Source organism: Giraffa tippelskirchi, chromosome 4 (genome assembly GCF_054371585.1).
Source record: "Giraffa tippelskirchi isolate mGirTip1 chromosome 4, T2T-mGirTip1v1.2.pri, whole genome shotgun sequence".
NCBI lineage: Eukaryota > Metazoa > Chordata > Mammalia > Artiodactyla > Giraffidae > Giraffa > Giraffa tippelskirchi.
Window position 1 is genome coordinate 161,559,437 of NC_137278.1, and position 22,559 is coordinate 161,581,995.

The window sequence follows — 22,559 nt, forward strand, 5'->3', positions numbered from 1 at the left end:
TATTAGTCTCCTAAATCTTATATAAAACAAAGAGTGGAGTCACACACCATTGTTACAATAATACTAGCTTTTATAATTGTCTATATAATTTACTTTTACTGAAACTTTTATTCCTTCATATGACTTCGAGTTACTGTCTAATGTTCTTTCATTACAAACTTTGTATGCTTTGTTTTTAATGACAGTCATTGCTGGTGAGAGTGCTTCTGAGGATACAAACTTTGTTCAAGCCTTTTGGAAAGTAGTTTCTATCTTGGAAAATTCATGGTCTTTGATGCAATTATTCCACTTTTGGAAATCTATCCTAAGAAAATAATCCCAACGTATAGGCAATCTTTTGGGACAAAAATGTTCTTTAGAGTTACTTACATTAGTGAAACACTGGGGAAGACCCAAATGATTAATAATAGAGCAACTGTTACATAAATTTAGTATATGTACTCAATAAGTCTTATATAATAATAAAATTACATCTATAAAGCATTCAGAGTGACATGAGGAAATGGTTCGTAGTATGTTAAGAAGAAAAACTATTCCATGATTACACAAATGTAAATGCCAGGCAATTTGTGTAATTACAAAACAAAATAAAGAGATGTAACATTAATGAAAACATACTTAGTATACTCATAAGATATTATTAAGATATTTTAAAGTGGACAATCCAAGCAATTATGCTAAAAAAAAATACAATGAGGTTGTGATAGGTAGAATAATGCCCCCCCCAATTCACCTCCCTAGAACTTTTTGTTGTTTTACGTGCAAAAGGAACTTTGCAAATATAATTTAGACTTTCAAACATGGAGATTATTCTGGATTATCCAAGTAGCTCAGATCTAATCATAGGAGTCCTTAAAAGCTGTGAATGTTCTCTAGGTAGAAACAGAAGAGATTAGACAGAGTGGGAAAGTCAGAGAGATGTGAAGTGTGAAAAGGACTCAACCTACTGTTGCTCACTTTGAAGATGGCGGAAGGAAGTCTCAAGCTAAAGGATATGGGTGAACTTTGGATGCCAAGAACAATTCCCAGTTGGGAATGACAACCAGCAAAGAAATATAACCTCAGTCCTCCAAACCGCAAGGAACTGATGTTGGCCAACTGAATGACTTCAAAGCAGATTCACCCCAGAGCCTCCAGACAGGAATGCAACCTGACTACCACCTTGATTTCAGAGTCTTGTGACTGTCAGATGTGTTCCCAACTGAACCATACTGTACCTACTGAACTGTGAAATAACTTGTAGTTTCTTACGGCAACAGTAGGAAACTAATGCAGAGGGTGAAACATAGGAGGTCAGCTTAATAACAAATGACATCAGCACACTATAAAGAGGAAAGTACATACCTTTCACTTTTTTTTTTTTTTTTTTGCCTTGCTACACAGTATACGGGATCTTAAGGTCCCTGACCAGGGATCCAACCCATGCCCCCTGCAGTGAAATGCAGAGTCGTAACCACTGAACCACCAGAAAAGCCCCACCTTTCATGTATTTTTGATCATGGAGAAGACAACATGCATACTATAAAAGGAAGCTTAATAGTATTCCTGGATGGACTGAGAGAGTATTGTGCTTAATAAAATATGATAAAATAAGTAAGACAAAGAAAAATACTTTGTTATTGCTAATATGTGGAATCTAAAAAATAAAAACAAATGAACATATTTTACATAACAAACAGAAATAGACTCACAGATACAGAGAACAAACTAGTGGTTATCAGTTGGGAAAGGGAACAGGGTATGGAAAAGACAGGGGTATATTATAGGATACATTGTACAGCACGGCCATTATTTTGTAGTAACTTTAAATGGAGTAAAGTCTATAAAAATATTTAATCATTATATTGTACACCTAAAATATTGTAAATCAATTATACTTTGGTAAAAAAAATAGTATTAATAGGCTATCACCAAAAAAGGGTTAGAAAGAGAAAAAACAAGGCTGTCAAACCACTCTAATACAATGATTTGATAATGAAAAGAACAAATGGTCTGGTCATTCAAGGCAGTTTGGGAATTTGGGTGCAATTAAGAAAGGTAACTAAGCAGTGGATTGTTAAATACAAATGCTGAACCAACCTGTGAGCTTGGGTATTTGGAAGTAAATGTGCTGACTCTGATCAAGTCATATGGTTAATAAAACCATTTAATTATACTTGATCTTAGCTAAAAGGCCAAGAAGTGATATTAAAATCATTTAATTATAGATCCACATTGTGTCACTCTTTTCTCAGGTCAGCATTTCTAGATGGAAGACTGACTGGGAAGACATGGAACTCATTTTCCTGGTGCTGTGCGCAAGTTACCTGGGTCTAGAATAACACAGGTAGTCTAGGTTTAGATAGGAGCTGGCAGGCTATGGCCAACTGCCTATTTTCATAAAGTTTTACTGGAATATCGCCATATCCATTCCTTTTCATATTGTCTGCAGCTGTTTTCACTCTGCGATGGCAAAACTGAGTAGCTGTAACAGATACCACATGGTGCACAAGACACTATTTGGCCCTTTACAGAAAAATAAAATAAAAAAACCACCTGCTGACTCCTGGACTAGTGAATACAGGGCTTAAATGAAATGAGGTAAATGGAAAAATGTACACTGAGGTTTAAAAAAATAAATTACAAATATAAAGGACAGGAGAGACCTGACTCAGCAGTAACACACATGAACGAAAAAGTCCTAATGGTTACAAACCAGCACATGTTATGTATGGACAGGAAAGTCCTTAAAAACCAAGTAGACATACTCTTGTGCTGTGCTAAGTCACTTCAGTCATGTCCAACTCTTTGTGACCCTATGGACCGTAGCCCACCAGGCTCCTCTGTCCATGGGATTCTCCAGGCAAGAATACTGGAGTGGGTTGCCATGCCCTCCTCCAGGTAATCTTCCCAACCCAGGTATTGAACCCATGTCTTCTGGGTCTCCTGCATTGCAGGTGGATTCTTTACCCACTGAGCCACCTGGGAAGCCCCAAACATACCCTTAGATTACCCTAAAATAAACAGTATCTGGACCAGTAGTTGCAGTTCTGGCATTAACCATGCTCCAATACATACTCTTCTCTCCAACCTGTTCTCTGCCTAGAACCTTATCATTCTGGTTAATAAACACATCTTTCAGACTTTAGCTTAGATATCATTTCCTCTGCAAAGCCTTTGATTCCCCAACAGTAGGTTACATGTGCTTACCTATTGTGGCATTTAACTTATCATATTAAAATTGAAATTTACTTGTCTAGCTTCCTGTGTGGGAGATTTAATCCATGTGGGCAAGGACAGCTAGCTGGTATCTTAATACCAGACTCAATGCCTGCCATGTAATAGTTTTAAACATGTTTTGGGTTAATAAATCCCATTACAGTTCTCATCAGTCAGACCACATGGTATTAAGTATTCAGTTGAGCAAACTGCTGGTTCCCCACTCAAATCTTACCGCTTCCCTGCAGGCAGAGCCCTAATTTTAACCAGTGGTGGTTTTGGCAGGAATGTGATATAGGGCACATCTGATGAGGAATTTCTGAAAAGGAGTTTTACTTTTAAAAATAAATAAAGTCACCAGTGTACATTTTTATATTATTTGTGCTTCAATTTCTAAAATGTTCACACAATGGCCTCTGGGCATATTAATGGAACTGCACAAAAAGTGGATCAAAACAAAATCCAAGTGGAAGCTGACTCAGCAAAATATATTAACAAGACACTGAATTCTGAAGGCAAAAAGTGGGGTAGAGGACTTGATAAGCAGGTAAGAATTGTGAAGTATTAACTGGACCCCCACTAAAATTATAGGAAAGGCTTACACATATGATTACAGTTACTCTTCAACTCTTTGTACAGTTACTCTTTGTGCTAATGCAGCAAATATCTACCACTTTTAAAAGATATACTTGGCGTTGGCATGTTTTTATACTGAGAATATAGCAATGCCTAAAGTTCTATAAATTTACAGAAAAAGGAAACTAAAAAGTTACTTAGCTTGCTCATTCTGTTTTCCTCTTCAGAACTCTTTTGCCTTGCCTTCATAGTTCTAATGCATCATACAGAAAACCTCTTGTTCAACATCAAGGAATGGAGAAAGTGAGAATAAACCAGAGTGAAGAAAGCACCAAATGATTATCACAATGCTACATACACTATTAAGAATTATGAAGCAAATATATTGTATTTAAGACAAAATGCTAAGATGCCACAATATTATTGCTATGCCAATAAAATGGCAGCAAGCTATTGGAAAAGTCCTGACTCACTTTTCCATAGAAATTGGAATCTTAAGATCCCTACAGATATACTTTTGTGGGCAAATCATTTATGGAAGAATTGAACCTCTGTACGTATGTGCCAATCTTTGCACACTGAGTTGAAGACTGTCCGTTTTCATTTTGCTCTTTAGACTTCAGTTCATATGACACACCAAGTGAATTTCTTGTCACAGATTTCTCTCTTAGTGACTGGAATTCTGTTCAACATTATTTCCTTACACTGGATTTGCTGCCTATGGTTACTTTTAAAAACTTCTGCCCTTATTATACTATGTATATTTTAATTGGAGTTATTTTAAGTATTGTGAAAAGAAATTTGACTTTGATCAGACCCCTAATGCATTTATTTCACCTATATCCTTCATGAGTAATTTTGATCTCTACTTATTCTTTAGTCATATGCCTTCTTATTTTTGAAATTCTTAGTCTTGATAGTTATGATTCAGTATCTGAGTTTTTTGTTACATCAATAAAACAATTCTCCTAAGTGGCTGCAAGAAGGTTAATCACCTCACTGTACAATCCTAACCTCCAAAATGCTCAAGTATATTCCTTCACCTAAACCATCAAATATGTCTTCACATAAAAGTGAAGAATTAAAGTCAAGAATGAGACATTTTACTTACCATTCAATAAAATGAAAATAAAATCTAACGTATGAGTTATTTAGTATCGTCTTTTTATTTAAATGGTTTCAAAATCTTTCAAAACTATTACTCCTCTTGCTGATTCAGTGATACTTTTTCTTCTAAGACCAAAAAACTATCATATTATACAAATGGAAAAAAAAGACATTTAGTTGATTTCATATTAATATTTCTTAAAATTATTCTCCTAAAAGAGTTTTAAATTCTCAGACCTACCAAAACTGCACAGGAGTGTTGGCAACAGTTATGCCGAATTTAATACTGTAACATTAACATGAATTTCCCTCCACTGTACAATGATCCACTGGATAATACCTAATGGTTTCTAAAAACCACCACACATACACTTTTGCTTCATGTTACCTTAATTTTTGTACTTCTCAAAAAAGCAGCAAAATTTTTTTAAATGTCAAGTACCATAATTTAATGAAATCGGTGTTTTGAAAACACTACTGCTTTAGTATTTCCACATACCCTGTATGATTCCAACTTTTCACATTTTATCCTAAAAGGAAATTGAAATACAGCTCAAAATTTACTCTCTTCAGCATCCCTGGGTGCAAGGTCAAATGAGACTGTTCATACCTTAAGAAATAAGGCACAACTGATCTTAGGTAACAATTTCTAAAAACTGAAAACTATTTCAGCCACTACTCTTTTGGCCTTACTTCCATTCTGTTTAGCTAACAGGACTAGCAGATCTCAACAGCCACAACACCATATGCTACAATCAAAGCCAGATGACATTCTGGCACTGGCAGTTGTATGAAGTGATGTGCTAATTTTCAGTTCTGTGATGATTTGTGATAAATTAAGTAGAACTTCAGATACTCAAAACTCAGAAGAGCGTAACAGAGCAAATTTCTCCATTCTCCATCTTTTTTCTTTCTCTATGGACACAAGGAGTCTGCCACTTTTAATAACCACCATCTCCTACTCTTATTCCTAATGTTCCATCTCCCCTCAATCCAAGTGAGAGGAAGAACTCAGTACCTGAAAAACATCCTTGATACCTCATCCATTATTTTATTATTTCAACAAATTTACTGAGAACCTACTATATGCCAGGCAATGTATGAGGCACAAAGAATACCAGTTGAACAATGACACAAAAACATAATTCCTGTCCTCATGGAGTTTACAATCTAGTGGGTCTACATTAATCAAACAAATATATATAAAATTACAAAGGTGTTCAACATTAAATAGAGATCACAGTGATAATGTAATTTTTTTCTTGCTCTGAAAAAAATTAGGGAATGCTTCCCTGAGGAAGTGATGAATGAGCTGAGATCTGAAAGACAAATAGGAGTTAACTAAGTGATGAAGGTATTTCAAGCAAAAGAATAGCATGAACAAAGGTTCCTTTGGTGGAAGAAGCACTTTAATTCTCACTAATTTCAGACATTTAAAGTGCAATAAGAGTCAAATACAAAGTAAGTGAAACAAGGAGCACAATGAAACTGAGAAGTAGTAATAACTAACCTCTCTTAAATGCTTTTAAGGTGATGTGCCAGTCACTGCTTTAATGTTTTTGAGCTATTAACTCTTTCAATGTTCAGAATTATAAATAGCAGCCCTAAAAACTGATCTCAGAAGTAACATAAAATATTTTTGTTTCCATCTAGGGTTAGGTGAGTTACCTTGATTAAAACTGCACTTAAGAGAGAGAGAGAGAGAGAGAGAGAGAATCATGACTGCAGTATAAAAATGAATCAGAAAGGTCAGAGTAGCTTAGGAAGACCAATTAGGAGGCTACAGAAGTAACTGCAGGCAAAAAGTGCTAATGTTAGCTTAGATTAGAAAGGTGGTAAATGAAGAGAAGTAGACAAATTTACAAGGCAAAATGAAAGGATGTGGTAATGAATTGATTGGGAGGGGTGGTGGTTAAAGAGAGGAAGTTCTAGGTTACTAACTTGGGAACCACTGTGATGGTGGAACCTTAGATTGGATACATTAATAAAAACTTAAAGAGGAATATTTCACCCTTGTATTGACAAGTACTGAATAAAAATAACTACAATAAAAACCCAAAAGAAGTTTCTGAATAATTTTGTCACATATATTTGCCTGCAATCATATAAAGCTATTTTTACATGGCTTAAATAATAATGTTTCATTACAACTAGTGTCACATGGTGATCTTTGGAACTCTATAATGAGAAAAGATAAAAATACAATACCAAGAATATGTTTTTCGCATATATGAAATTTAAAAGAAAAACACTAATATAATTTTCTTCCCCTGATTACTAACATCTCTGCTAGGGATTTAGCAAAGACAAGGCAACTTTAATTTGTGGTCATTTAAAAACTCTGGTAAGTTTATTACAGGTTGATTCTTATATTTCTCATACAGCAAAAAAGATTGAGACTAACTTAAAATTCTCTCCTTATTTTTCAAGTAGTTTGTTTTTATATACACACACATCTTTTAAAAGCATTATATTCATCTTAAAAGAAAAAGAAAGAAGACCAATAAGTGATTCCTTTACCTACCTCTGGAAAAATATGTGAAAAAAGGAATAAAGTAAAATAAAAACATATAATTGGGATTTCAGTGAAAAGAGCAGGTTATTAATTGTGATTTCAGTCAAGTCATTTGTTCTTTCTGAGCCATAAGGTCTTTATTAAACTTTTAAAATGTAAATAACACCTACCTCCCAGGCTTGTTGTGGGAATTATACAATGTTTTTGGAAGTGATTTATGAATTTTAAATCTCTATAAAAATAGTAATCACTATAAATTTTTAAAAATCTAACAAAGCATATAGAATGTTCAGCTTCATATTAATTATTATCTCTACTGTTTATATGATTTTCTTGAGATGGCCAAATAAATTGAAAATAAGAAAAACATTCAGGATCTATAACAGTAATTACAATACATCATAAATTTAAAGTTCATATGGAGCAAATATGTCAAATCTGAAAAATACTGCAAGTTCTAGAGAAGTTCATGTACCATCAATCCTGCTTTTCTATAATAGAGACTGCTTTTGTTGAATATATACCTATAGATCAAAAGTACTCTACTAAGGATATAAGCTATACATTCAAAATATTTAATTAGACTTTTGCTTTTAATCTAAAACTATAAAACAGTCTTAGATTAAAATGGTTTAACATGATTTCTAAAATACTCTGAGGTAAAATAATAACAATTTAACTTGTTCTTTGCTATATCCTTAGCTCCCAAAACACGGCCTGTATTTTTAAATAATGTTAGTGAAAATGGAGATTAAAGACAAAAAAAAAAAAAAGGCCAGTACCATTTTCAATAAAATCTAAAACCACTCTAACACTAAACGTAAAATGAAACATATTTCCTTCCAAGTATTTAGATATAGGGATGGCTATATAAGTCATGCCAAACAAGCAAAGCACCATAAAGTACCCTAATGTGGTTGAAAATTTTAAAATTTTCAAGTAACTTAAATAAAGAGCAGTCCAGCTGTTTCAGTTCTATCTTGAATATATTTATGTTTAAGAATGTGCATTTTAAAATAGACCCCACTTAGTTTAATTCTATTGAAATATATTTTAAATTGTTAAAAGCCTCTGTTTCTTAAATACTCAAACTTTTATTTCATAATGCATGATTGAGACTCTCTCTCATGTCGGTTTCAACCTTAACAATCCCTAGAAAATAGAATTCAAAATTTATCAGTTATTCTTATTTCAATATATAAGTCACATAGAACTTTAATCAAAACTAGCATTATAAATTCGACATGTGCAAACAACCACCTGTTAAGATACTGTAGGAATGGTATGAAATCATTTTATGTATGTGAAAAGAAAATTCTCTGAAAACATACCCCTCCTTAAATAGAGGAAAGATGATGATAAAGAAATAATATAAATAGTACTAATTAAAATTCTTATAGTTACAAATGCTGCCAAATTTAGCAGGATAGTTAAATTACTCTGACTTCTAACAATACATGTTTAAAGGAATGTACAAGTAATGCTTTTTAAATCAGTTGGCCATATACTCTAATGCTTTCCTTTTTTACAGTTTGTGCTTTTCATTTTAACATTTGTGCCATCTTCTTTGTTGAAAACTATAGCTTCAACTTATACAGCTTACCCATCACTTAAAATGATTCTTTTTCACATATTAAAGTTACCTCCTATGTTCTGTAGGGTGACGATTTTCCAGAATTTTCAAACCCAGCAATTAGATAATTTATTAGTTTGATTGGACTTTTTTTTTACAGTAATAGTTATAGATTTAAGTACATAATTTTAGTAACACTTAAAATGTAAGCCTCCTTTTATTTTACATTAGCCCTAGAAGCATCTGAATCTCTGTAAATAATAGCAAATTAACAAAGTGATAAATAAATTCAGCAATCTATGAGAACACAATAGATTTTCAGTTCCCTTTTTAAAAAATGTCTATAATGTAATATCAAAATTAGGAAATGACATCTATTCATGAGGCATAGAACTATCTTACAGTATGCACTGACTTCCCCTATATCACACCAGTTTAAAAGAGGGTTAAAACCTAAAACACAAAACAATCAAAAGATTGTAATGCCCGTACCTAGTATTTTCTAAACTGGTTTTGGAATAGTCACCACTTCATCACATTCTATTTCATTTTATTGTCTTTTCATGAAAAGGAAAGTTTCCCATTAATCAGTAACATCACATTATAAATATAACCTCCACACTCCAAAGTTATAACTTGAGTTTCTGGCTGCCACTCCTGATATTCAACTGATGGAGAAGAGCATCTTTTTCTAAGTGAGCCTCTGCAAGAGCCGTTTTAGCTTTAGCCAATTCTTGTTTAAGTGATTCATTCTCTTCCATGAGCTGAAATGATAAATTTGGAAAATAAGAAAATATAACCATTTTCAGGAAATACAGACTATTTATACAATATCTAAAAGTGTGACCCACAAGTCAGCAACATTACCCAATGCTGGTGAGGGTGCACTTAAGCAGAAAACTGCTCTGAGAAGTTATTTGGAAACACACACCAAGCACAAGTGGGCTTCCCTGGTGGCTCAGATGGTAAAGCATCTGCCTGCAATGTGGAAGACCCGGGTTCGATCCCTGGGTCAGGAAGATCCCCTGGAGAAGGAAATGGCAACCCACTCCCGTACTCTTGCCTGGAAAATTCCATGGACAGAGGAGCATGGTAGGCTACAGTCCATGGGGTTGCAAAGAGTTGGACACGACTGAGCAACTTCACTTTCTTTCTTTCACCAAGCACTTAAAAATGTCCGTTAAGTTTTGACCCAGCAATTTAAAACACGAATTACCTCCTAAGTTCCAAATCTAATAGTGATTTTGTTTAATTTCAATTTCCCTTAAGACACTGCTGACCTCACTCCTCCTTGCTAAGCTTCTCTCCTCTTTCACCTTTTATGTCACAGATATTTCTCATTTATCCCACTCTACCTATGGACTGTTCATTTTTTCCTCTGATGTTTAAGAACTCTTAAATTTTTTGCATTCTATTTAAGTCCACAATTGGTTGTCTTCTCTTATCACTTGAGTCACTCTCTCAGATGTTCGCTTCTACTCTTGTGGCTCCAACAATTATGTATAGCCTGATATAGGGCAAGCCTCTCTTGAGCTCCAGACCCACATTCTGAAGATCTCACTAGACATTTTCATCTAGATGTCAATAGGTCTTCTCTCATTAAGACTCAGTTCAATCTTCTTAGAACCATTCCCTAATCCCTAATCAGGAAAATGTGATAAAACCTTTTCCACAGGAAATAGCATTTACACAGATACATTAAAATATATGCATTCAACTTCAAAGAGTTCTCAGATTTCTTTTAGCTGCAGCTTAAGAATGCCTGTCTCACAGACCAAATTGGGTATTTTACTATATTCCCTAAACCGTAGTACATACCACATGTGTGCTGTGACTACTGTTTACACACTTCTACTTTCCCATTCAATTTTGAGTTTCTCAATAGAGAGGGAGTGGTATTCTCTTCCAATTCTATATCCTTAGCTTACAGCTGACATCTAACAAATCCTGCTAAATAGATGAATAAACTCATTCTGTAGTTTCATCATAGAGAATTAAAATTCTGCTGGATAGAATTTTAGAACAGCAAAAAATAAGAAGCAATTCAAATATTAACAAATGTTAAGAGTAACCTTTAGAAATGATAATATAGCCACACCCATATTAATCTGCCATTAACAATAAATATGAAGCATTGACTATACTTCAATAGATATAAAATAAAATAGATGAAGCATATGCAACAATATGGAAAACATTTGTTAAACAATGTTAAGCAAAAAGTACAGTATATGTAAGTGTGAAAGTGTTAGTTTATCAGTCTATCAGACTCTGTGACCCCATGGACTGTAGCCCGCCAGACTCCTCTATCCATGGAGTTCTCCAGGCAAGAATACTGGAGTGGGTTGCCGTTTCCTCCTCCAGGGGATCTTCCCAACCCAGGAATTAAACCTGGGTCTCGCCCACTGCAGGAAGATTCTCTACCATCTGAATCACCAGAGAAGCCCCACAGTATATATACTAGGACAGCAATTGTTTAGAAAAATTATGGAAAGAGACTGAGAGGAAAAATAAAAACAACACTTATAGCTCTATAGGAGGTTACAATGTCAGAGCTGTTTTAAAATATTTTTCCAAAGTTCTGAAATATTACAATACTTTTGTAACTTAAAAATAAGATATCAAAATGAATATATCCTCCAATTAGCCTTCGCAGATGCCAGAAATGGCACTCTCCCACATTTCCTCCTTTATCTTCTATTAGACTACAACTTCTATAAAGGCTGGGAATGGTCATACCTTGCTCAACACTGTGTCAGCTAACTGCCTCGTACATAACAAGCACTCAACAAACATGATTTAAATAAGTAAATAAATAATGCCTAATAATTATGTTAATTGCTGAACTGAATGAGTATGAACTAGTTTTCCCATTACCTGTTCCCTAGTAAAGTCAAAATAGCACTCAGGAAAGCTGGCTGACTGCGAAGGCCAAGGAACTTCTGGGCTCGTCTGAGTGGCTTGAGTAACACTGTGTTGTTTCTTCATATCACACTTTCCACTGGTAAGTAGCACTGAATCACTTTTAACATTTTCTTCCAAATCATTTCTAGTGTTAAGCATCTGAGAATCTAATCAAACAAATAAAATATTCAGATAACATTTCTAAATACTTGATAAATCTTAAGTTCTCTGTGAAAACCTAATTTAAAATGAGTATGTCATAGTATGAAGACATTATTATGAAACAAAAAACAAAAGCTCATTCATTGGAAAGATTAACAAACTCAAAATCAAAAGCTCATCTGTTGAAAAGAAGAATAAAATTGAAAGAAACCTTAGTTATACAGACCAAAAAATAAAAGATAAAAAGAAAAAAATTACTAGAATCAGAAATGAAAGAAGGGACATTACTATTGTCCCTTTAACAAAAATAAAACTAATTATATTGTATACCAATAAATTAGATAACTTAGATGAGATAGAAAAACTTCTACAAAGACACAAACTACCAAAATAGACTCAATAAGAAATAGATTAAATCAGTAACTAAAAACAAAACAAAAAACCATTTAGAGAAAAGCCCAGGCCCAGATATGGCTTCAACAGTGAATTCTACCAAATATTAAAAGAATTAATACCAAATCTTTACAAACTCTTCCAAAAAATAGAAGTGGAAGAGCATTTTTTAACTCACTCTATAAAACCAGTATTACCCTGATTCCAAAACCAAAGAAACCATAAAAAAGTAAACTAAAATCAATATACTTATATAAATGAATACAAAAACCCTCAATAAAACATTAGCAAACTGAACCCAGCAATATAATAAAAATAATTATAGGCCATGGCCAACTGAGATTTATCCCAGGAGTGCAAGATTGATTTAACATTCAAGAAATAAATTAATGTAGTACATCACATCAACAAAACAGAATAAAACAAAAGCCACATGGTCATCTCAACAGATGCAGAAAAAAAAATATTTTACAAAATCCAGTACTTTCTCATGATAAAAACAGCAAACCAGGAATAGAAGTTCCTCAATCTGTTAAAGGAAATTTTCAAAAACTTCACAGCTAATATCACACTTAATGGTAAAAGACTGGATGTTTTTCCCCTAATATTGGGAATAAGACAAGGACGTTTGCTCTTAATACTTTTACTCGACACTGTCCCAGAGGTCCCAGGCAAAGTAATTAGGCAAGAAAAGGAAATAAAAGGCATCCAGATCAGCAAGGAAGAAGTAAAACTATCTCCATTCATAGGGGACATGATCTTGTACATAGGGAAAAAAAGAGAATCCACTAAAAACTCACAGAGCTAATGAACAAGCTTAGCAAGTCTGCAGGATATATGATCAGTATACAAAAATCAATTGTTTTTCTAAGCACTTGCAATGAATAATTCAAAATTAAATTAAGAAAACAGTTCCATTTAAAATGTTATCCAAAAGACAGGAAATATTTTTACAAATCAACATTTTTTCTAACTTTTTGGATCACAGAGAGTCAGAGCATTTAGGTTGCAAGTGAACAGAAGCCCAAGTCAAACTTGTTTTTAAACAAGGAAATGTATTTGTTTCCATAATAGTAGAGTCAAAGTGATGGTGCTTCAGGTATGGACAGATATGGGAATTTACATGATGTCCTCAGGAGTGTCATTTTAGGAACCTGACTCTATCTACTTCTCAGGTCCACTTCTCTCTTCTGTGTTAGTCCAGTCATATGATGGAAAAGGTAACCTCTGGTGACAAAACAAGTGAGTTTTACAGCCTGTGACCCTTCGCTCTCAGTGTCATTTTCAGTTCATACACAAAAGACTCAGAATGCTTGGTTCACAGTCCATTCATGTTAGCATTCAGTATCCCAAGGGCTGAAATCTTTTGATTGTTCCACCCGGGTCCCTTTCCCACTTTAGTGATAGGGTCATATGATTGTCAGGTTCAACCAAAACCACACTTAACTGTCATGACAGAGAGGTAGTTCATCAAACCAAATTATATTAAGAACACAGAAGAGTAATATCTGTTCAACATAATTTTTCCCCTTAAAAACATTCCCAGAAGGTGTCAGCTAGGTCAAAGAACAAAAATACTTTTTAAAGCTTTTGTTCATATTGCCAAATTACCCTTCATAATGATTCTAATATTTTTACCCCAATTTTTTATGTATCAAAATAGTTTTATCTACATGGGTAAATGTCACTGAGTTGAGTTTTGGTCTGTTCTTGCATTCATATTACAGAAGTCTCAAATCAGAAACTACTTTTTACAATATTGTCCTGTACTGATTCTGTTCTTAGTAATATTAGTTAGAAAAAATATACAAGAACTGTTGTACTGGGTCAGACTAGCATACCATTTAGCTTGGTAGGGACTGTAAGGTAAATCCTAAAGTACTACGGCATGGAAAAGTCAAATCCTCTACTCTTTCAAACTCAAAAAACTAATAACACCCCTAAAATTTGACTTGATTATGAGTTTATCATATACTTTTGGCTTTTAAACTTAGCAGAGCAAAACCCTTCTTTTAAATGAAATCTGATATAGAATGCTAATATAAAGTAAAAACAAAACAACAGCGGTTACATAGGCTGTAGTGAGGAAAACAGGGTCCAAAGCCCATTCTATTTAGCTTATATATCTCTCCACTCATGGGATCCTAAGAATAATGAAAAACCACTGACCAAAACAACTCTGAAATCCATTTTATTTCAAACATTGGGAGGTGAAATGAGGAGAGAAAAGGGGAGAGGAGAGAAAGAAGAGAAGAGGAAGAAATATGGAAAGAGGAAAAGAAATGAGATGGAGAAAAAGGGAGGAGAGAGAGAGTGGAGAAGAAAGAATGAGCATGGGAAAAAAGGGAGACGGAGGTAGATGTAACAGGAGATAAAAAGGGAGAGTTAACTGTGAATCTGTTTCAGTTCTGCATATACAATCATTTGTAGTACCATTTAGATTCCACATGTAAGTTAAATCAGATAGTATTTCTTTTTCTCTGACTTAACTTCACTAGCTTAATATTCTCCAAGTCCATCCATGTTGCTGCAGATAGGAAAATTCATTCATGGGTATCTGAAATTACCTGTTTGCTAAATTCAAATTTATATTTACATATATATATGTATATAGATATTGGGTTGGCTAAAAAGTTCATTCAGGTTTTTCCATAACATCTTATACACACACACACACACACAGAGGTATGTTAAAATTTCTCTATGACGGTAGTATCTCAATATGCTATGATTCCATTTCTCTTTATTTCAAACAGCTTTCTTTTATACATTTTCAGTTATGCTGTTACATGGATACATGCATTTCTTATGACTAAACTACGTTTTGGGACATCTTTTATCAATATAAAATTTCTCTCTGAGGCCAATGACTTTAACAGGCATCTCACAAAAGAAAATAAACAGATGGCAAATCAGCATATGAAAAGATGCTGTACATAATATGTCATCAGGGAAATGCAAATTAAAACAACAGCATACCACTACACACCTATTTAGAATGGCCAAAATACAGAACATTGACAACACCAAATGTAAACACAGACACAGAACAACAAGAATTCTCATTTACTGCTGGTGAAAATGTAAAATGGTACAATCACTTTCTTCCAAAACTAAACATACTCTTGACCATAAGACCCAGCAATCACACTCCTTTGTATTTACCCATAAGGAACTGAAAACTTATGCCCACACAATTCTTTACAGCAATTTTATTCTGATTGCCAAAATAAGGAACCAACCAAGATGTCTAAAGTAGGTGAAATAAATTGTGTTACATCAGACAATGGAATATTATTCAGCAGTAAGAGGAAATGAGCTAGTAAGCCTCAAAAAGACATGGAGAAACCTTAAATCATATTACTTAGTAAAAGAAGCCAATCTGAGAGGGCAACATACTGTATGATTGAGATCGGACTCTGGGTATCTCTTGAAGGTAGAGCTGATAAGATTTTAGGTGACCTATTATTTTTAACTTCAAAGATGAGGTTTTTAATTTTTAACGATTTCTAAGCAGTTATTTTCCATAAAAGCTTGTTCCTGTTTGAGTTCAAAATCCTACCATCTCTCTGAGGATATTAATTATATTTCTTTAAAAGTCTCAACTTTTCTTCAGTACTCTGAAGTACTAGAATACTCTGTTCTGCTTTCTTATAAGATAAGACTTGAAGTTTGGAGATCTTCAAGTATCTGGGAGCAACAGCCATACAGCAAGCCTATCTTCTTACACCGAAGCTATCTTCGCCTCAGCTTTTATCAGTAATGAAGATGCCCTTTTGATCTTTTTTGGTCTGACTTCTATGTTTGCTGTAGCTGTTCCCCAACTTCAGAGAGGAAGACTCTTCAATCAAGAGTTTCCCACAAACTGATTCCACCTCAGCAATAGCTGTTTCATGGTTTCTGGCTACAGAGTTTTCTAGTTTGCCTCTTTTCAGTCCCTCACATTTCACCCTCAATTAATAAAGTGAAACTTAGAAGATGATGCTGTGAAAGTGCTGCACTCAATATGCCAGCAAATTTGGAAAACTCAGCAGTGGCCACAGGACTGGAAAAGGTCAGTTTTCATTCCAATCCCAAAGAAAGGCAATGCCAAAGAATGCTCGAACTACCGCACAATTGCACTCGTCTCACATGCTAGTAAATAACACTCAAAATTCTCCAAGCCCGGCTTCGGCAATACGTAAACCGTGAACTTCCAGATGTTCAAGCTGGTTTTAGAAAAGGCAGAGGAACCAGAGATCAAATTGCCAATATCCGTTGGAGCATCGAAAAAGCAAGAGTTACAGAAAAACATCTATTTCTGCTTTATTGACTATGCCAAAGCCTTTGACTGTGTGGATCACAATAAACTGTGGAAAATTCTGAAAGAGATGGGAATACCAGACCATCTGACCTGTTTCTTGAGAAACCTGTATGCAGGTCAAGAAGCAACAGTTAGAACTGGACATGGAACAACAGACTGGTTCCAAATCGGAAAAGGAGTACATCAAGGCTGTATATTGTCACCCTGCTTATTTAACTTCTATGCAGAGTACATCATGAGAAACGCTAGGCTGGAAGAAACACAAGCTGGAATAAAGATTGCCGGGAGAAATCTCAATAACCTCAGATATGTGGATGACACCACCCTTATGGCAGAAAGTGAAGAAGTAAAGAGCCTATTGATGAAAGTGAAAGAGAAGAGGGAAAAAGTTGGCTTATAGCTCAACGTTCAGAAAACTAAGATCATGGCACCTGGTCCCATCACTTCATGGGAAATAGATGGGCAAACAGTGGAAACAGTGTCAGACGTTATTTTTTGGGGGCTCCAAAATCACTGCAGATGGTGATTGCAGCCATGAAATTAAAAGATGCTTACTCCTTGGAAGGAAGGTTATGACCAACCTAGATAGCATATTAAAAAGCAGAGACATTACTTTGCCAACAAAGGTCCGTCTAGTCAAGGCTATGGTTTTTCCAGTAGTCATGTATGGATGTGAGAGTTGGACGGTGAAGAAAGCTGAGCACCGAAGAATTGATGCTTTTGAACTGTGGTGTTGGAGAAGACTCTTGAGAGTCCCTTGGACTACAAGGAGATCCAACCAGTCCATCCTTAAGGAGATCAATCCTGGGTGTTCACTGGAAGGACTGATGTTGAAGCTGAAACTCCAATACTTTGGCCACTTCATGCAAAGAGTTGACTCATTGGAAAAGACCCTAATGCTGGGAAGGATTGGGGGTAGGAGGAGAAGGGGACGACAGAGGATGAGATGGTTGGATGGCATCACCAACTCAATGGACATGGGTTTGTGTATACTCCGGGCGTTGGTGATGGACAGGGAGGCCTGGCGTGCTTCGATTCATGGGGTCGCAAAGAGTTGGACACGACTGAGCGACTGAACTGAACTTAATTAGAACACCTAAGTTTACCAACTCAAGCTGTTTTCACACTACCTTATAAGACATAGTCCTTACTTTAGAGTCCTTAAAAATCCTATTAGGATGGAGATACAAAAGTTAAGCAGAACTAAATACACAGCAATATACTATGAAGTAACTAATGTATGGCAAATAAGTACTCAAGGATTTTAAGAAGTTCGATTAGGTTATGTAGAAGGGTTCACTGAAAAGTAGAAGCATAAATTAACCCAGAAAGGATTTCATTCAAACACATTTGTAGAATAGATACTAAAGCAATTGTAGATGAGTTATTTCTGAGGTAGAGGTTCATACATGGATGATATTTTATCACAAGGTACTAAGTGTCCCTCAATCATCTACTACTACATATGTACATAAATATAAAATAGTATATAAAAAGTATGAGTCAAAAAAATATTCAGCATGTAAATAATTTCAAATTTCATCAGGTGTTCACTTAAACTGTTTTCGTATATACCTCTGATATGAAAAGAGCCATCATCATTTCTCTCTACCACAAGATGATCAATATGAACAGTCACAGGAGCTGGTTCAAGGGATATTGTACTACTACGAGGACTGTCATCCTACAGGAAAGAGAAATAGTATTGGCGTGTTGCTATTGAAATAAAGATAAAATCAATCATTTTCAGTTAATCATTTTCTTAAATACTATTTCTGCCAAAAATATTTTTAATGAGTTGGAATTGTATTTTTAATATGCTTTAGTTGATACAGTGAGAAAACTGCCCATTCTATTTTGATATTTTCTAATTTCTAAGAAGAATCTCTACACCATCACCACAAGGACCAACAAGTTCATATTGTTAGGCATGAATCAAAGCCCAGTAGGCTAAATGAACATTTATAAAATGAAAATATAAAAATACTTGTTAACGTACTTTTAAATTTATTTTTGTGTTAGAAACTTGTATTTTCATTGGCATCACTGTTGCAACAGTTTCATCTTCCAAAAAATGTTGAATATTCATAAGAGAAGACACAAGAAACTCAGTGCTAAAGTTTTCTATATGGCATTGCAGAAATCCATTCTTTTCTGCAAGCAAAGAGTGTATTACAGCACCAGGCCCACTTTCAAATCTCAGAGTAATCTCAGGAGAGGATTTAGAATGAATTACAGCTTTATGATCCGAACCTATGAAAAAATAACAAACAAAAATTGTAACTTTGTATTACAACTCAAAAACGTCACTCTCAATTATTTGTCATTAAGAGATCACTGTCACTTTGAATAGTATTAAAGCAATAATAGATTAAAATTTTAATATTTATTCTTAATTTAAATGATATTTACAGTTCACATGTAACACATGGCTTCCCAGGTCGCTGAGTGCTAAAGACTCCACCTATCAATGCAGGAGCCGCAGGAAATGAGAGTTAGATCCCTGGAAGGGATCAGGAAGATCCCCTGGAGGAGAATATGGCAACCCTTGCCAACATTCTTGCTGGGATAATTCCATGAACAGAGGAGTCTGGCGGGTTACAGTCCATTTGGGTTGCAAAGAGTTGGACATAACTGAGTAACATAACAGATATTCAACCCTAATTTCCCTAATTTCCATGTTTATAGATAATCTTCTACTGCAATAATGCTCTCTATATTTATTTGTTTGTAACATGCAAAAACATGCCACAATATAAATCTGACATGATTCATAACTCAGGTATTTTGAGTGTGCCTGAGTGTGTACATATCTATACATTTATAATATAACAGACAATTGCAATAAAGAAATAGTCATGGCATTTAAAGTAACTCAAGCCACTTCTCAAGAAGTGACAAAAGCCTGAAGTTTTGTTTGTTCTTTATTAAAATCGAGCCCTTAAATAACTGGAAAGGAAAATAGAGAAGACCTCACTAAAATGTTACTGTTGAATTACAATCTTAAAACTACAATTATACCAAAGGAAATACAGATAGGTTTATGTTTATATTTATATTTACTTATGCCTTGGCCTTCTTCCCAAAGAGAATTTGAGGTGGATTACAGAGCTATAAGGACTCAAGTTCAAAAAATGTTTAATTTCAATAAAGCACCCAAAGAATAGCTTTAAACATAAAAGTTCTTAGTGGAACTACTTCAGTGGTAAATAAATATTTTTCTTTATTTTCATTATCCAGCTCCAAAAAGAATAAGAGGCAACACGCACATGGCACAATCAGCATTAAAAAATCAGCCAGGAGTGGAAAAGTAAAGGTAGGTGGGCAAGGTTATTAACTCAAAATACATTATTTAAATTTCTGTGCCAAAGGTAGACCAAAAATAGCTTTCTAGTAGCAAAGGGAAAATAAAATCAATTTCACAATTCATAGAACCCATGAGATAAAAACAAACTGTTTTGGAAAGGTGAAGCTATTTCACTTATTGAGGTTCCAAGTCATCTGTCCCATGGGCCCTTATAAGACCTGACTAATAAAATTCATGATGAAAAGATGTTTATTTTCCCTCAGTATGTATGTGAATACTTTAGTCTTACAGAAGTCAAATATATACATATTTATGAAAGGGAGAAGGGTGAAAGAAATTAAAGATATGTATATTTATGCACCAAGGATAGATCTCCACACACAACACAAAGTGGAGACTTGTTTGAAAACTTTTATTTCAGATAAAAAATGACATTTAATTAATGCTAGCACTACTTTCTAAGATTCAAAATAAATAGTATAGATATCAGAAGAGTTCAAGAAGACTCCCAGGGAATTCTCCTGGTGGTCCACTGGGTAACACTTGCCAGGGGCCAGGTTCTATCCCAGATCAGAGAATACGAGCTACATGGTGTGGACAAAAAGAAAAAAAAATAAAACTCTCAAAGAATTCTTTGAACAATTAAGAACTCATGTATTTTTAATTTTTAAAAATAAAAGGTAAAAGAAATGGCCACAAATTCATAATAGTTAATGTTCTTTCCTGTACCAAGAAAACCAAGAGTTAACTAACTTGTCTATTTAACAGCAAGAACAATTCAAAACAAACAACTTGGTAAATGCGATTTTATTTTGCCTTTTATCTATCTATAACTACATATGTCTATCTACACACACACACACACACACACACAAACAGATATACTCACTCCAGGAACCTCAGAGCCATAGATCTTTTCGAACAAAAAGAGTATTTAGAGCAGAGATAAAACAAAATCACTCCTCTCTACTACCTCTTATGCCATGAAACTTTAAAAAGTCTTCCCATTAAAGGGATCCAAACTCTACACATTATTATAGAAAAACAAAAACTAAACTAAAAACAACTGTGTAATTTTAACTTTTCATGTCAGAGTGACAGTGTATATAATCTGAGAGTGTATATAAACTGTAGTGTATATAAACTGTATATAACTGTATATAAACTGTAGATATATAAACTGTATATATATATAAACTGTATATAAACTGTATATAAACTGTAGATCAAATTACAATCTTTGTTCATATGGCTTATTAATGTCTTAAATGTTCAAGCTAAACTATTTTTTTCTCCTTTTCCCTTTATTCTCTTTCCCTTTCCTTTCTTTCTTGTTATTTTATTTTTAAACCAAGACAGCTGTTAAAAATAATAATAATAATAAGGTATTAGACAGCACTGCCTGTATAACCCATACATACAAGGCATTTCAAAATGATTTTACAGTTAGAAACAAGATGAAACAAAGCAATAGGACATGGTAATAAGTGGGGTATAAAGCAAAAAACTGTGCAAAAAAGTGTTTGGTTGGGTATAGAACAGGGTTTAGCTTTTGAAATTTTACATTCCATCTTTTTTTGTTGTTTTTTCATCTACTATAAAATCTTTCCAACTATATATATTGAATATTTAGCTTCTTTCATTTTGTATGCTACTGGGATTGACATTTCCTAATATGAAATTCTTGAATTTCTTTTCAGGAGATACATTGTAAGCTGCAAGGCCTACACATAGAAAAAATCAGGAGGTAATTTTCTTCTATGATGCTGGTTAATAGACAAATGGCACATTTACCTGCAATTCCCAGGATGTGAGGTGATAGCATGTTTATTTGATATCATGTAGGACTGCCTGTATTTCAACATGTGTTATATCAGATATAGCAGTCTGTGTATGTAGCAAAGAAAAATATTACAGCTCAGTGACTTTTCAAAAGATTTAAAAAACTGAACACTGTCATTTAAATTTCTCAGTATAATTATTTTAATAAATTCAAGTCTTTAAATGACTGAAAACTATGAGTGATAATTCCATATAAAGCTTGAAAAAGGAATGATTTAATGTAGTATTCCTCATCATACACTGCATGTTTTATTGCTTATATCCCTCTGTATCTAAGAGAATGTGTTGATCTTAGAATGAAAACCCACAAGAACAGGATACATGATTTTACCAAATATCAAGTACCACACCAGACTCAGGAAATACTTGCTTATAAGCAAGATAATGGAAAATAAAGCAAGACAATTCAACATTCAAAAAACTAAGATCATGGCATCTGGTCCCATCATTTCATGGCATATAGATGGGGAAACAATGGAAACAGTGACAGACTTTATTTTCTTGGGTTCCAAAATTACTATGGATGGTGACTGCAGCCATGAAATTAAAATACACTTGCTCCTTGGAAGAAAAGCTATGATAAACATAGACAGTGCATTGAAAAGAAGACACGTTACTTGGCCGACAAAGGTCCGTCTAGTCAAGGCTATGGTTTTTCCAGTAGTCATGTATGGATGTG

At 34.2% G+C, this 22,559-nt stretch overlaps 1 protein-coding gene across 6 annotated transcripts in view; it reads right to left on the reverse strand.

The window, feature by feature from the left end:
• Window positions 1-9,502: 9,502 nt before the first annotated feature.
• The window catches only part of BLTP3B (bridge-like lipid transfer protein family member 3B), an 83,258-nt gene continuing 70,201 nt past the window's right edge, over window positions 9,503-22,559 (reverse strand). For all 6 annotated transcript variants that reach the window (XM_081595373.1, XM_081595377.1, XM_081595374.1 and 3 more), the window contains 4 exons: window positions 18,731-18,984; window positions 18,307-18,415; window positions 11,847-12,040; window positions 9,503-9,733 (listed from right to left, as the gene is read on the reverse strand). In XM_081595373.1, the coding sequence (XP_081451499.1) occupies window positions 9,599-9,733; window positions 11,847-12,040; window positions 18,307-18,415; window positions 18,731-18,984 (692 nt within the window). In that variant the 3' untranslated portion in view covers window positions 9,503-9,598. The remainder of the gene's footprint in view (window positions 9,734-11,846; window positions 12,041-18,306; window positions 18,416-18,730; window positions 18,985-22,559) is intronic.